The 16,155-nt window shown below is 42.2% G+C and overlaps 2 protein-coding genes and 2 long non-coding RNA genes across 5 annotated transcripts in view; 2 read left to right on the top strand and 2 right to left on the bottom strand.

The window, feature by feature from the left end:
• LOC144683503 (zona pellucida sperm-binding protein 3 receptor-like) overlaps positions 1–3,869 on the top strand; it is a 74,685-nt gene extending 70,816 nt beyond the window's left edge. For both annotated transcript variants that reach the window (XM_078546567.1, XM_078546566.1), the window contains one exon: positions 2,604–3,869. In XM_078546567.1, the coding sequence (XP_078402693.1) occupies positions 2,604–2,791 (188 nt within the window). In that variant the 3' untranslated portion in view covers positions 2,792–3,869. The remainder of the gene's footprint in view (positions 1–2,603) is intronic.
• An 868-nt stretch (positions 3,870–4,737) lies between these two features.
• Positions 4,738–16,155, bottom strand: part of LOC144683510 (uncharacterized) — a 76,542-nt gene continuing 65,124 nt past the window's right edge. The window contains exon 2 of the long non-coding RNA XR_013577277.1: positions 4,738–7,035. This is a non-coding gene — a long non-coding RNA (uncharacterized LOC144683510). The remainder of the gene's footprint in view (positions 7,036–16,155) is intronic.
• LOC144683505 (uncharacterized) overlaps positions 7,075–16,155 on the bottom strand; it is a 64,845-nt gene continuing 55,764 nt past the window's right edge. The window contains exons 12-14 of the mRNA XM_078546572.1: positions 11,278–11,316; positions 9,617–9,686; positions 7,075–8,071 (exon numbers count right to left, since the gene is read on the bottom strand). Of these exons, the coding sequence (XP_078402698.1) occupies positions 7,993–8,071; positions 9,617–9,686; positions 11,278–11,316 (188 nt within the window). The 3' untranslated portion in view covers positions 7,075–7,992. The remainder of the gene's footprint in view (positions 8,072–9,616; positions 9,687–11,277; positions 11,317–16,155) is intronic.
• Positions 11,255–16,155, top strand: part of LOC144683508 (uncharacterized) — an 86,464-nt gene continuing 81,563 nt past the window's right edge. Inside the window, exon 1 of the long non-coding RNA XR_013577274.1 lies at positions 11,255–11,299. This is a non-coding gene — a long non-coding RNA (uncharacterized LOC144683508). The remainder of the gene's footprint in view (positions 11,300–16,155) is intronic.

The following is a 16,155-nucleotide window of genomic DNA, read 5'->3' as shown; positions in this document are numbered from 1 at the left end:
GATCAGTATGGACACTAGGCTCCTGACAATGTTACGTCACTCACTTTTCCTACCCTCCTGAGGTCCTGGGCCCTCTTGCTGCACTGTCTCCAGGTTAGAGGGAGCACACTCCAGCTGCTGACATCCTCAGGCACATCCATCCATATTTGCTTGCCTGCGAAGGTTGTCCTCTTCCTCCCATCATTGGGAGAGATCACTTCACTGCATCCCTTCAACTCCCTCAGCTGATCCTCTAGCTAAGAGTGTGAGACCTGGGATCAACCTTCCTCACTATTCCCATGAATGCTACAGCCTCAAATCTCCAAGTTGTGTTGTGCTTCTCTGCACCATGCTGCGGTCATTTTAAGCAGAAATCCACACACTGAAAAAAAAGGCCAAATAATCCCACCAGCTCTCTGTCCGTAATTTCGTGAGGGGACCCAGAGATGGACTATTAATTTGTGGCCTTCTGAAAAGAGCAGTCAGAACGTCCGCTATTCCTACATTTGGGTTCACAGCCCAAAAACGGTCCCAACACTCCACCAAAAATATTACAGTAAGATTCCATCCCGTAGACCTGAAATTCCTGAGGGACCACTCGGTTGGCACAAGTAGGACAGAGCAGATCTGCCAGTTAAAATCCTGAGACAGAGGGACCTGCATGGCTGGATCAGGCTGTTTCTGGCTGCATGAGCACATCTGCAACATTGGCCCCATCAGCTGAATGTCAGAGTGGGGAAAAAAAACCCAAAGTAAATATATCCCTTTCAGATCTGCTCCCAATGGAATGAGAGTGTCACTTGGGGCAGATAAACAAACAGCTTCAGTATCAAACTAAGCTCTAGAAGCTGCTCTAAAAGCTGCCTTTTGACAGATATAGTCATCTTGATAATTGGGGGCAATAATCTGAAAGTAGGGAAGTTGATTGTTGCACATTTCACACTCATCGCACAATGCATTTAATAGTGGGAGCAGAATTTTGTTGTATGCAGTCAAGCATCAGCTCATATCTCCAGGATGTTAGGCAGAGGTAGAAGACACAGAGATATCTTGTGCCTGAAATATACACTGATATGTAAACAATGTTTAAATGTGCAAAAAGGGGCCTTTTCCAACCCCCATGCCTATTTATTTCTCTAATGCTGTTCATGTCAGGTGATAAAAGTGTTCAAAAATTGGGTGTTCTTAGTTGCTAGGACGATCTGAAATCCAATGATACTCAAAAGAACAGTCACCGACTCAGATTGTGGTGGAGAAATTGACTTCTGGCAGTTAAAAGAACAAATTTAAAAGTTTTGTTGATGTGATGGGCAAAAGGTCATCCAGGAGGTGGGGTGTTACACTTCTCTGCTCTCAGGTATCTCATTGGTGCATGTTCTATAGAACTCCCAGTTGTAGAAGGATTAGGAAGAACTTTTAGATAGCAAGAAAGTGCAGCATGATTGCAGAAGGGGTGCACATGCCTGCCATTACTTTGCCAATTGAATAGATAAGGAATTAATTGGGCCTTTAGAGGAACACTATTTTGGAAGCTGTTGTTTACTAGTTGCACAATATGTGGGGAAGGACCTTCAGCTTAACACAAGCACCACATCGCCCATTACAATGCATTTGAATGCAAAATAAAAACAAAATGTTGTGGATGCTGGAGATCAGAAATTGCTGGAAAAACTCAGCAGGTCTGTTAGCACCTGTGGAGAGCGAAACAGAGTTAACATTTCAAGTTCAACATGACGTCTTCAGAACAGTGAATGCAAAGGCCACTTGAACATTCTAGCTCTGGGCTCTTTCCAAAGGGCCAGTGAGGTCATCAAAAGTGTCAGTCAATCTGCAATGAATCACTGCATAAAACAGGTGACTGTGCTGTTTTGCCACAGCCCAACCTGAATTTCCCCTTGAACAACAGAGCAGCAAGATACAATACTCCATTGTTTTGCATAGGACTCCCCTAAATCAAGGTGCCCATAAACATGGTTATTTGGTCATTCATGCTCCAGCATGATACCTTGTACATAAACCACATGGATTTTTATTCCATTAAAGTTCAACATCTGCTCTGGATACTGCAGGTGCAAGCTAATTTCCTGGCAGGCGTGTTTATTAATTTTAAACCTGTCCACCATGCCTGCGTTATTGGTAGATACCCATCTATTCAGGGTGTGGATCTTGGGAGACCAAGGATATCTACTGCTGTGTCGTGTGTGTTATAATGATATAAAGACACCAATTGCTCATAAGGGATTGTGCAAACACGCTGTGGGTGCATTTATTAAGAACAGGCACGTGAACAGAAATATACGGAGGACATCAGAGCTGCAGGACTGTGTCTGCGTTCTGCTCCAGGCCGAAGTGAAACTGAGGCTGGATCACATGACACACTTCCCTTAAAGTGATGGCATGCTGCTATCCCTTAAAGGCATATTACAACACCCTACATCAATAATGGTGAATAACATGTCTCCACGGCAATAATGGTCAAACAAAATAAGGTGGGCTTCATTACAGCCCTGTGATCAATCCTGCATTATTTTTTCCCTCGTCGTTGTATACGGATGATGTGTTTCACAAAAGTGGCAAGACAAAATTTTCACATTGTAAGCAACCTGTTCTAATTTTTAATACAGCTCCAAAAAGAAATCAAAAAGAATTGCTGAAAGATATTATTTCATTGGGAGGTCAAATCATTGAAAAGAAAGAGATCAGCATCAAAATTGAAGAAGATCTTCTCAAGCATGAAAAAGAAAGCCTTCAAAAGTTTGAAAAAATTCTGCAAATAGCCAAAGAAATTCTTAAAGGAGTGAAAATTTTGTAAATCTTGCTTTTCATATTCTATAATCTGAACATTTCCAAGTTATTAGCAAATGCCAAACCCATCAGTTTTGTAAATCAAACTTTTATTTTTTTAATAGCCCTCTGTATAATTTGCATGTTAAGATTTTTTAACCACCTTTTCTGTATAAATGAATTTTTGGAGGGAAAGGCGCTATTTCATAATGTTGGATTTTAAAACGAAGTGAATCGGGAAAAAAAATCCCATCTGGACCTGGATTTTAACTTTCTGTGAGTTTCTGGTGAGGTACCTCTCAGATGGATTAGTTTCTGACCCACCTGCATTGGAGTGACATACGGTCTATTTTAATGACAGGGCCTTATTTAAATCCTGAGGTCATTTGAGAGATTGGTAGGGATTGGTGGAAAATTACATGGCCCAGAGGCTGTCCATTTATACAGCCTAAGTGACAGCTTCACCTTCTGCAGTGCCTTGTGGTGACCTTGTGTTTTGGGAGTCCAGCGTGCCTAAATTTGTGGGACCCAGAGGAAGTTCATCGACACCCAACATCAAAAGTAAAGAAAGGCCCTACTTAGCCAGCTATTGTCAGGTGTCTTGTTCATAAGAACAATTTACAGTTATATATAGTGGGATCCTGACAGCTTTAATATTGATAAGTAACTCAGGACTTTTTAACTGCCTATACCACCTCTCTATCTGGAGAGCATAGGATTAACATCACCCACCAGACATAAAATGATTGACGAGTGCAAGTTGCTTAAATGTAAGTAGTACACAATTCATTATCCCATCTTGGTAACTGATTAACATCTCACATCCATTGTGTTCTTATCCTTTATTCCTTTCTGCTAGGGGAAATAAATCAGATGCTCAGATAGAGGAAGCCACTAAGGCAGTTCTCTAAAAACAGAATGCTGTTAAGGCAGTGAGGCCCAACAAAGGCTGCAGAAGGTTAGAATGCAGGGGAGTAATTGGAATGCATTTTGCCAAAAAGTGTAATTTCATTATTTTACATTATGACGTAAAAACAAATTATACCTGATCGTAACTATTGCTCAGTATGTTCACATCCTACAAATTAAAGTAGTTTAACAATTCATGCCTGACCTCTTCTCACCAAGCGTTTGGTCTGTCTTTGAAGCGATTGAGAAAGCAAACGTGAATGACACAATTATCCAGTTCAGATCACAAGAGGATATTATTGTTGCACACATTATGCTTTGTACAATTAGATTTTGGGAAGTATATAAGCACACCCTAATTATAAGATGCACAGACCCCTTGCCAGTGTGACTATCAGTGCTTTATTTAAGGCAAGACCTGAAACTACTTTGTGGTGAAGCTGTTCCACTGAAGTTGGGCCTGCCCCCCTACTTCGGGAAACGCGAGTCGGGCTGTTTCTGGACTTTGCGATCCCAAAGTCGTCACCTCCTCCTGCTCCCATAGAATTTTCTTCTCTGTGAGACATGGGTGGGCGAGGGTTGGGTCTACCAACTGTCTGGCAGGTCTAAGGCAGTGACTGAGGCATCGGGTCTACAGACCGCATAGGCAGGTCCAAGGCAGTGATCAAGGCATCGGGGTGGCAAGACAACCTACTTAGAAAGTCTGCCTTGACTCTGTGGGACATCGTGCCTGTTCTCTGGATGGCTGTTAGGCTGCTAACCCTGAACCCTTTGCATTCCCCTACCTACGCCATGCCCCCTTCATGTGCTCTCATATCCCTCATGCCCCCTGATACCCTCATGCCCCCTCACCCCAATTCCCCTTCCATACTCCATACTCCTTCATGCCCCCACCCCACTATGCAGCTTCCATATCCACTCTGCCTGTATTCACTATGTACGGAATCAATTAGCCATTGGCAACTCTTTGAAAGGATTCTGAAGCTGACAATATAAGCAGAGGCTTTGAAAAAAACTGCTCCGCTTACAAGCTGTTAACTACACCATTCAGAGTATTAATGTCAGTCACTTTCATCCACTTCAGACTTTTAATCTTGTATAAATAACCACACAGGCATTGAAAAACCACAATAAAGAATGAATAACTTATTACAAAGTAATGAAGATGTCAAATAAAGCTTACAATCCCCTCTGCAGCTGTGTAAGCTTTGCTTATTGAGCCAAGTGCATTAGCCATTTTTGGATTTTAGCCAGCCATTCATAATGAGGCCATCTGCCAACTGTATCAACAGAAGCAATGAGAATTGATGGCCAGACATCTCAGATGGGGGTGTGAGGGGGCATGGAAAGGACATGGGGGATTTGGAAGATATGAGGTGGCATAGAGGGGACATGGGGTTATATAAGGGGGCATGGGAGATATAAGGAAGCATTGGCAACATCTTTTAAATTTGCCTGTCAAAGGTTCATGACACATTGCCTTAATTCACTACAATTCCCGACCCTGGAAAAATGGCAGGCAGTGGGAACTGACAAGGAAATTCAAATTTGCGCACCCCCACCCCCCAACACCTCCACTATGACCCTCCTGATTCAGGTTTGCTCTGAGTTGGAAATTTAGATGGAAATTTAGCCCACACAGTGACACAGATGTGACTGGGAACTTGGGGGGCGAGAGAGACTAAAACTATTTCCTCCTACTGCCTGGAGCTAGGCTGCTCCTTCATTCCATCATTCTGCAATTGTACTTGGTTTCTAGTTAAATAGTGCACATGCACTTTGCTGGCCACCAGAATATTTCAAAACGTGTCTCGAGATGCACAGAATGGACTTAAAATGACCAAAGCCATGTATTTTTTTCTGGGATTCCCAGACCATTTCCAAATAGTTGGAGCTAAAAAATGATGGGACAAGGATGTGCTCGTGTAGTACGGTAATGGACTACATGTGTTGAAGTCCTCCCATGGCAAATTGTGAGACTGAATTCAATAAGTCATAATTTATGGTCTAGTACCAGTAAAAACCCAGCTAATTCACTAATTCCCTTCCAGGAAGGGAACCTGCTAACTCCATGTGTCTGGACTGCACATGTCTCTGGTTTACACTATATGTTGTCAGGGGTGAAGTTGGTCAATGCTCACACTGCGGAACAGGCATGTTGTGAATCAGCAGCAGATTTTTCACCACGCCCTATCTCTCCATTGAAGCTCACAGAACGATAGTTCAGACTCTTTTTGGAGACTCGTTTCCTCGTCTCACTGCCACTTTTGCTTGAAATTTTTTTTAAAAGCCTTGGCTTTATTTTCCAAGGCCAGGATTTTACATCCCATGGCTGGGTGCGTGCCCGACCCGAAGGGAGTGTAAAATCGCGCGAGGTGACATCGGGCGAGCGTCCCGTCATCACGCACTCGTGCGATATTTCACTCCACGGGTGCACACAAAAGCAGGAAGAGCGCCCGCCGACAATTAAGTTCAATACTGGCCCCAAATGAAAGCGATTTTTCGTGGCCCGTCCAACCTTACGGTTGGCGGACGGGCCAATTGTCCAGGCGGACTTTACATTTTTGATGAAACCTCATCCGAGGGTGGGATGAAAGATCCGTTAGACTTTAAAATAAAACAAAATATCTGGGCACTTTTTTGAGGCATGCTTTCGGGTGCTTCATTGTGCTGCGTGGACATTTTCGCAGCATTTTTGTGCTTTCTTTTATTATTTGGAGGTCCGTGGCTCCCCGAGGCAGCCGTCTGCCTTCAGGGAGCTCAGTGGAAGTGCTCACCAGCACACCCGGTGACGTCAGCGCCCGCCCTCTTCTTGCCCCCACCAGCAGTGCTGAGCCTTTCTCCAGGCGCATTTCTCACCTGTTGGCCATTCATTGGCCAGCCTGCATGAAATTGTGGTCGGAGGCCGATCATGGTTGGGGGACGGTTTCCCATCTGCTCCCCGGCCAGCTGATCGCACATGCCCAACGAACGCAATGTTCAGGCCCAATGTCAATGGAAAAATAAAGGCTGTGCAGTGAAAATTGGACTGAGAATTCACTGCGAGGCTGTTTTGTGCTGCTGGCATTGGCCAATTTCACATCATTAATGTCCGCTGTCTGAAAGGACAACTAGGGGTAAACTGTTGGTGCTACCCACATTTCAAGTACAAATACATAGGTGGCTGAGATCAAAGAAAAGGCAGCCAGGGACTCGGGAAGTGTGGGATGGATATTTCTGGTCCCGGCCATTTAAAAGAGGAGGAAAAACATCACCAGGCCCACAGTCGGCTCTGACAGTTAAAGATTCCTTTTTACAACAGCAAAAGGATTACGATTTGAAAGTTCTTCATATTGAAATGTAACTAGAATATCAGAAAAAAACCTCTACCTTTAAAGATATAATAAACATATTATTGCATAGTTCATAATTGAAGTAGCCAGTTCTCATATGCAACTGAGAAACCATACAAAATAGTTGTACACACTACACCAGAAAACTCATTGGTATTTATACAGCTGCATTACATTGAATTGAATTACACAGGTGGCAACCTCAGATCACACATCATAACAATCATGGCAATACATGTTATCAATGATACAATCTTACATCTCTAAACCTGCAGAAACATTGCAAATTCCATCTGTGTTCTATATTCATGCAAAACAAGTGTCCAGAAAATTTCATTCATTGAAGTAACTGCATTTTTTAATAACTTGTCCCTTGTCATGACAGGGGATCACAGCCCCAAATTACTTAAGGCAGATTGAACTTTTTAAGTAAGATGTGTTTTTTTAAATGACCTACAAGCAAAAGCTGGCTGAGAATATAAAGTAACCACCTTCTGGGAAATTCCTATGTGGATTATGCTCGACTGACTAGTCGAGAGAGACCATGGAATGTCACACCTAAGAAGGTGTCAAGGCCCACTTTAGTCAGAGACACCTAAAAGGAAGAAATGCAAGGCAAAAGAATGAACTTGAATTTCCTGTGGTTGCGGAGACAATGGAGATTGCCACATCTCAGCAGAAACCATCTCCTATTGCGTTGTATCTCAGAATGTGGAAATGATCTGAATTGAAAGAAAGATTCTGGGCGAAATACGTGTTTGTTTTTTTCTCTTCCAGGAATACACAAGGAAATGGGTTAAAAAGCCAGCTGCAAAACTGAGCTGTGTTCTAGTTCAGTTCTAGAAGTAGCACGAATATCACGCTGCTTTCTGATTCCTCTCTCTTGTCATGGAGATCTTTACAAATTTGATCCATTGAACTGAAAGGACTGGAATATTATTTCCCCCAAGATTGACGACCAAGAGTGACATCTAAAACGGCTGCAGTTTCAATTTCCAATAAGTTGAATTGTTGCTACTTCAGTGTCCTTGTGACATTCTGGGAATTGACTCCCTGTTTTATAGGATCTAGATGGAAAGGAAGAAGTGGCAAAACAAACAGAGAGGCAGCATATGGTCAACCAGCTCTAGTAAAAGGTTTTCAAAAACTGTGAAGAGCACAGTAAATACATTACAAAGGTACCAATACAATACTGATGCTGACAGTACATTTGACATTTTAACTATTTTATATTGCAGGGTCTCAGGAGAGCAACTTGAGTGTATCACTCTGCTATAGTTACATCTGAACAGTGTGGCAGTCCCTGCAGTATGGCAGCTGCAAAACGCTCACACGGACAAGCAGAGACACTTTAAGTGCAACGTAGCAGTGCCATGACATCAAGAACAAGTGGCATTAAGACAACAGCACAGAAAAATCCCAGTTGCACATCACAATAACATTGCAGCATTACTGGATCGAGTGACAGTCAGGAAGACTCAAGAGAAAGAATTCTGAGCCATAGGTCTTGAAATGTGCAAAGCAGTTAGCTTTCAGTTGCTACTGTCTTTCTTACTCTTGAAGGCCTAAACAATATGAAAGCAGTTTCTCTGTATCTCTGACTACCTAAATATATAAACTGCAGTTTAAGTGTTGGAACATTCCATTCCATCAGCCAATTTCTCATGATGCAAGAGAACATGATACTTCGGAAAAAATGTATTACTGAAAAATAAACATTATTTACTCAATGTAGTCCATAAGAGGAAGGAGTCTAGCAGATCGTGAGATCAGTTATGTGGAACATCCAGGGGCAATGATAAACCAATCGTTGGGACTAAACTTTCACAAGCGAACCATCGATATGGAATCACGGGCATTCCACTCAGATAACACCAACTAGCACTTGTGTAACAATTTTTATATGCAAGAAAATTTCTCAGAATGATTTCCAATAAGGAGGAAAGGGGTACAGTAGACAGAGATGTCACAAGTGGCAATGGAGCAAATGTTGAGGATTAAGCTGAACGCAGGGTTGAGCAAGATGCTATGGTTCTGCACTTGCAGATTTTGCTTGACAACCAGAGAATTACTTCATCCTAATGGCTGAAGGTGTGAGAGGGTGGATAGGGGAGCTGTAGATCAGGCAAACAATCAGCTGTTGCAATGTCACCTGATTTCGTTGCAGGTGCAATGGTGTTTTCCTATGGAATATGTAGGGTAAAAAGACATGCGTTTATATTGCACCTTTCACAATCTTATGACATCCCAAGTCACTTACAGCCATTGAAGTGCTTTTGAAGTACTGTTCTAATGTAGGAAAGTACGGCAGCCACAGAAAACTCCCACAACAGCAACGTGATAATAACCAGAAAATCTGTTTTTTCAATAACGTTAATTGAGGGCTAAATATTGACCAGGACAGGATGAAGAACTGGCCTGTTCTTCAAAATAGTGCCATGGAGGCTTATATGTGTGCAGTCATTCAGAAATGTTCAATTATTTTCCAGTTTCTATTGCTGGCCATATCACCTCAATTGTGGTGGATATTTGAGTTTCCACTGGATTTATATTGTCTAAATTTACAAAAATTATGCAGAGAAATATAAGAATAAAAGTAGTTCTACACTCACCCATATTTTCTTCTGTCACAAATAACCTTGATTATAATTAGTACTATAACAATGGCACCAGGGATGGCTCCTGAAATCAATACAACAAAGATGAGCCCTGGGGCCAGATTTGCACATTACATCTCACCCCGTTCCACAGACGATTGAAGTCAATGGATGGTAACAACAGACGGGGTATAAAACAGATGGTGTGCAAATAGAATCTGTCCCATTACCACTAAGTGAGTTAGGTTAACATCAAGGTTTTAATCTTAGTTTCACAGTGAAATGAACATGACCTGGAGTTGCTGGGACTTCAGAGCCATCAGCTAATTGGCTTAGCTGGCTGCTCTCTAAGGCAGCCTTCCCTCCCTAGTGGGGGCGGAAGCCTCGCCGTTAGCCCATTAACATCCCGCTGAGCGTTAAATGCCGGTGGGGCAGCCAGTGTCAGCAGCGTCGTGTTGACCCATCGACTCTTCAGGTGGTAGGTCAGGAAATCCCACCATCCGAAAAATCCTGCCCAAGGACTTCTTGTAAAATCTTATTTTAAATAATAAGCTTACATTTATTTAACAGTCCTCACACATAAGAGGACATGTTAGAATAGTTCACATTAAGGAGGAAACAAACAGTGAACACTGAGTAAGAGAGGAAAAAGGAAAGCTGAGATTGGTCTAGTGGAGGGTCAAAGATATTTTGAAAGAGGGTTTTCAGCAGACTTTAAATGTAGGAATTGGAGGGAGTTCCAAAGAGGTATAGTTACTGAAAAGCTACCACCACAAATGGAGCAGGGGACATGGAGAAGCTCAACTTTATGAGAAATTGGAGTGTAAGGCAGAAGAAAATGACTATAGAGTGAGATCAGGGAGGAATTTAAAACTTGAGAATGGGAATTTTAAAGTCAACTCCACCATAGCTCAGTGAGCCAGTGGAGTTGGAGAGACAGTTAGGACAGGACTGCGCAACTTTTGCATTGGTGAGTATGGTGGCAGGGATTTTTTGGAAGCATTGCAACTAGTAGAGTAGGCTTGCTAAATGAGTATCAAAGTCTTGAAGTGTTGAAGATGCATCATTGTGGAGGAAGAGGTGAATGTGGACAATGCTGCAAAGGTGCAAGGAAGTGATGTTCAGAATGCATTAAATGCGAAGGAGGAATCTGATTTAGCATCACACCACAATTTGACTCAATCTGAAGTGGCAGTCATGGAGCTTGATATAATCCAGGTCAAAGACTCCGAGGTACTGAAGGGAGCTAATGGGGATGGTTTTACTGACAGTTATCTGGACAGAATTGGCTCTTGATGTCAGATAGGGAGAGAGGATTAGTAGAGAAAACAGAGATTGAGTTGTGTTGTCAATAACTGGTGATGTTGCCAAAAGGTTGGATGTTAATGGTGAGAAGGAATGGACCAAGAATGATCCTGGGGTACATTGGAGGTTACCCTGCAGGCAAGGGAGAAAAAGTTCATAGGAAATCTAATACCTTAATTAAGACAGATATCAGCAGAATGAACAGGGCAAGGCCATCGGGGTCACGCACGATGGTTTTTGTAAGAATGACTTAATGGATGCAATGTTTTTAACTGTTTTTATCAAAATTATAATATGCTAGATACATCATTTGCAAAATTGATTACTATTTTTAAGTAATGCTTTGAGTAGTTTCCCATTATTATACTTACCAAAGTATATCCCCTTTTTCCAGTACTCATCAGAGGAATCTGCAAATATCCAAGAAAAAAATACTGACTTGAGGAATCATCCTATTGAATTACTTTTTCTCCTTACAATCCGGATAGACTATTACACAATTTAAATAATGGAAAAGCTGCATTGTTCACAAATCCACCACCTGGAAATGAGGAAAGAGAGGGCAAATTGCTAGTGTAAAATTGCATTCTTATCATGGTTATTGTTGAATACATTTAGTTTTAGTGTGAAAGATTGAGAATTAGAAGTGCATATTTTGGCTATTTATTGCACTGATGCCCCTGATTTCTCCACAAGAATGTAAATGTAGCTTGGAGATTTAATCATTAACCTCAACAAGATTATCTGCAGGAGTTTCTCAGGTCATTGAACAAATGTTGACGCATGGACTTTCTATAAAATGCAAAAAATACTTAATAATAAATCTAATATCCATTTCTGGATCCCGAGCACATGGCCACAATTTCATAAAAATGTCTTGAATATTTCTTTGAAAACTTGATCAGTGCCAAATATTAACAACTACTATTCGAAAGGTGGAGTACAATTGCCTTAAGAAATGATAATTTCATGGCTCCCAATTTGCACAAATGCGATACACCAACTCCAAAACTTTCAAGGACTGTGGCCAGAATCTTCTGTTCGGCGAGTGGGGGCGGGTCCCCGACATCGGAGGCTCACCAGTGCATAAAATGATGGGCAGTCACGTTGGACGTGCGTCCCGACGTCACCGCGCGTCATTCAGATCCTTAGTTCCCGGGCGCGCAGCAGAGTCGGCTGCGCGCCCGCCGAACTGTCAAAGGCCTATTAAGGCCACTTAGATTCCAATTAAGATCATTAACTGAGCTGCCCGTCCAACTTTAAGGTTTGGGTCAGGCAAAGAGCCCAGGCGGCCTTCACATTTACATAAGAACATAAGAACTAGGAGCAGGAGTAGGCAATTCAGCCTCTTGAGCCTGCCCCACCATTCATTACTATCATGGCTGATCTCATTTCGGCCTCAACTCCAATTTCCCGCCCTCTCACCATAACCTTTCAACCAGTTACTAATTAAAAATCGGTCTATCTCCTCCTTAAATTTATTCAGCGTTCCGGCATCCACTGCACTCTGAGGTAGTGAATTCCACAGATTCACGACCCTTGAGAAAAGTAATTCCTTCTTATTTCTGATTTAAATCTACCACCCCTTAGCCTAAAACTATGGCCCCTTGTTCTAGAATGCCCCACAAGGGGAAACATCTGCTCCACGTCTACTTTGTCTATCCCCTTTAGCATCATATATGCCTCAATTAGATCTCCTCTCATCCTTCTAAACTCTAGCGAGTATAGGCCTAAACTGCTCAATCTCTCCTCATAAGACAAGTCCCGCATCTTTTGAATCAATCTAGTGAACCTCCTCTGAACCGCCTCCAATGCAACTATATCCTTCCTCAAGTAAGGGGACCAAAACTGTGCACAGTGCTCCAGGTGCAGTCTCACCAATGCCTTGTACTCCTTTGGCAATAAATGCCAAAATTCCATTTGCCTTCCTTATTACCTGCTGTACCTGCATACTAGCTTTCAGCAATTCATGCACGAGTACACCCAGGTCCCTCTGCACTGAAGCATTCTGAAGTTTCTCTCCATTTAAATAATAAGTCGCCTTTTTATTCTTCCGACCAAAATGGATAACCTCACACTTATCCACGATAAATTCCATCTGCCAAATTTTGGCCCATTCACCTAACCTGTCCATATCCATTTGTAAATTTCTTATTTCTTCATTGCAACTTACTTTCTCACCTATTTTGGTGTCATCTGCAAATTTAACTATAGTACCTTCTATCCCTGAATCCAAGCCATTAACATAGATTGTAAATAGTTGGGGCCCAAGGACCGAACCCTGTGGCACCCCACTAGTTACAACTTGCCATCCAGAAAAAGACCCATTTATCCTGACTCTCTGCTTTCTGTTGGTTAGCCAATCCTCTATCCAAGCTAATATATTACCCCTAACTCCGTGTGATCTTATCTTGTGTATTAATCTTTTGTGTGGCGCCTTATCAAAGGCCTTCTGGAAGTCCAGATATACTACATCTACAGGATCCCCATTATCCACTTTGCTTGTCATATCTTCAAAGAACTCTAACAAATTAGTCAAACACGATATACTCTTCATAAAACCATGCTGACTCTGATGGATTGCATTTTAACTTTCCAAATGCCCCATTACTACTTCCTTAATAATGAATTCCAACAATTTCCCAATGACAGATGTTAAAATAACTGGTCTATAGTTTTTTACTTTCTGCCTCCCCTCCCCTTTTTGAATAAGGGTGTTATATTGGCATTTTTCCAATCCACTGGAACCTTCCTAGAATCCAGGGAATTTTGGAATATTATACCCAATGCATCCACTATCAGTGCTGCCACTTCCTTTAAGACCCTGCGATGTAGGCCATCAGGTCCTAGGGACTTGTCACCCTTTAATCCCAATAGTTTATTCAGTACTTTTTCTCTAGTGATGGAGATTGTTCTAAGTTCCTCCTTCTTTATACCCTCTGCACTACCTGTTACTATTGCAGTGGTACTAGTGCCTTCCACTGTGAAAACTGAGGCAAAATATTGATTAAGCGTCTCTGCCATTTCTGCGTTCCCTACTATTAACTCCCCAGTCTCGTCCTCCAAGGGACCAACATTCACTTTAGCTGCTCTCTTTCCTTTTATATGCTTGTAGAAGCTTTTGCTATCAGTTTTTACATTTTGCGCTAGTTTTCTTTCATAGTTTACCTTTGCTCTTTTTATTCTTTTTTTAGTAACCCTTTGTTGATCTTTAAAAGTTTCCCAATCTTCCAGCCTGCCACTGACCTTTGCAATTTGGTATGCCTTAGTTTTTGCCTTTATGTTATCTTTAACTTCCTTGCTTAGCCATGGATGCTTTTTCCCCCTCCTACCATCTTTCTTCCTCTTTGGAATACATTTTACTTGGGAGGAATTGAATATCTCCTTAAATATCTGCCACTGTTCATCAACTGTCCTACCTTGTAGTCTTCCTGCCCAGTCCACTCGGGCCAAATGTGCCCTCATGCCTATGTAGTTACCTTTGTTTAACTCCAGAACATTAGTGTGGGACTCAGGTTTCATGCTCTCAAACTGAACTTGAAATTCTAGCATGCTATGATCACTCTTCCCTAGAGGATCCTTTATTATGAGATCATTAATAATCCCATCTCATTACACAAAACCAAATCCAGAATAGCCTGCTCCCTGGTTGGTTCCACAACATATTGCTCCAAGAAACAATCTCTAATACACTCTATGAACTCTCCCTCGAGGCTACCCTTGCCAATTTGATTAGTCCAGTCTATATGCATATTAAAATCACCCATGATTATTGCTGTGCCTTGCTTACATGCTCCCAGTATTTCTTGGTTTATACTGTGCCCTGCTGCTGAACTACTGTTTAGGGACCTATAAATTACTCCCACCAGGGACTTCTGTCCTTTGCTATTTCTTATTTCTTCCCAGACTAACTCTACGCCTTGCTCTCCTGTGCCTATATCATTCCTCACTATGTATAACGAAACCTCATCCATGGGCAGGATGAGGTTTTATGCAGGGTGTGAGGTTTCATGATGGGTTTATAAATTAAATAATTTTTAAAATTAAAATTCATTGACATGTCCCAACTCATGTGACATGTCTTAAACTTTTTTTTTCTTCATTAAAATTTTTAAAAATCAAACTAATCTCCCTGAGGCAGCTCTCTGTGCCTTAGGGAGATTTCTGCACTCTATTGCGCATGCGTGAAAGAGCACAGGCTCCGACTCAACCTCCTCCTGCCGCCCGCACAGGGAGTGCTCAGCGCTTCCAAGTGTGCGTCACGCTGGGCGGGTCTCAATTGGCCCGCCCATGCAAAATGGCGGCGCCCAGCTGATCGTGGACGACAATGGGCTGCACGCCTGCCCACACCCGCTCGCGCCCAAACCCTCTGACAAGGAGATTCCACCACTTCATAAAAATAATGATATATTTTTAAAACACGTTCATGGTTTAGGAGCATCTCTGGTGAGGCCAGCATTTGTTGTCCATCCCTAATCGCCCTCGAGAGTGTAGTACTAAGCTGCCGTTTTCAATTGCTGCACCCCATGGGGACAACTGAGTGGCCTGTTAGACTGTTTCAAAGGGCAGTTAAATAGGCAACCACATTGCTGTGGGTCTGGAATCATATTAGGGCAGACCTGGAGAAGATGGCAGATTTCCTTCCCTAAAGGACATTTGTAAACGAGATGGGTTTTTTTTCCAGTAATTTCATGGTCATCATTACTGAGATTAACTTTTTACTCCAGATTGAGAAGAGGCAGTGACATAGTGGTATTGTCACTGGGCTAGTATTCCACAAATGCAGGTTGATGCTCTGGGGACCCAAGCTTGAATCCCACCACAGCAGATGGTGAAGTTTGAATTCAATAAAAATCTAGAATTAAAAAGCCTGATGATGACCATGAAACCAGTGCTGATTGTTGTAAAAACCCATCTGATTCACTAATATCCTTTAGGGAAGGAAATCTGCTGTCCGTACCTGGTCTGGCCTACATGTGACTCCAGACCCACAGCAATGTGGTTGGCTTTAGAGAAAAAAAATGCCCTCTGAACAAGAGCAACTAGGGATGGGCAATAAATGCTGGCCTAGCCAGCGACGCCCACATCCCATCAATGAAATTTACAAAAATTTAAATTAAACTGAAAGCCATACATTGTTCCTGACACTATCCTGTAACACATCACAGCAGCCAGAATGAGAAAATACGATGAGCTCGTCCTGCCCAGTCAATAGCTTCAGCCACCTAAAAGCTAGTCAAAGGGAGAAT

This window comes from Cetorhinus maximus, chromosome 8 (genome assembly GCF_964194155.1).
Source record: "Cetorhinus maximus chromosome 8, sCetMax3.hap1.1, whole genome shotgun sequence".
NCBI classification, from domain to species: domain Eukaryota; kingdom Metazoa; phylum Chordata; class Chondrichthyes; order Lamniformes; family Cetorhinidae; genus Cetorhinus; species Cetorhinus maximus.
Note: the sequence above shows the minus strand (reverse complement) of the source record. Positions and strands in the feature narration are given on the sequence as shown.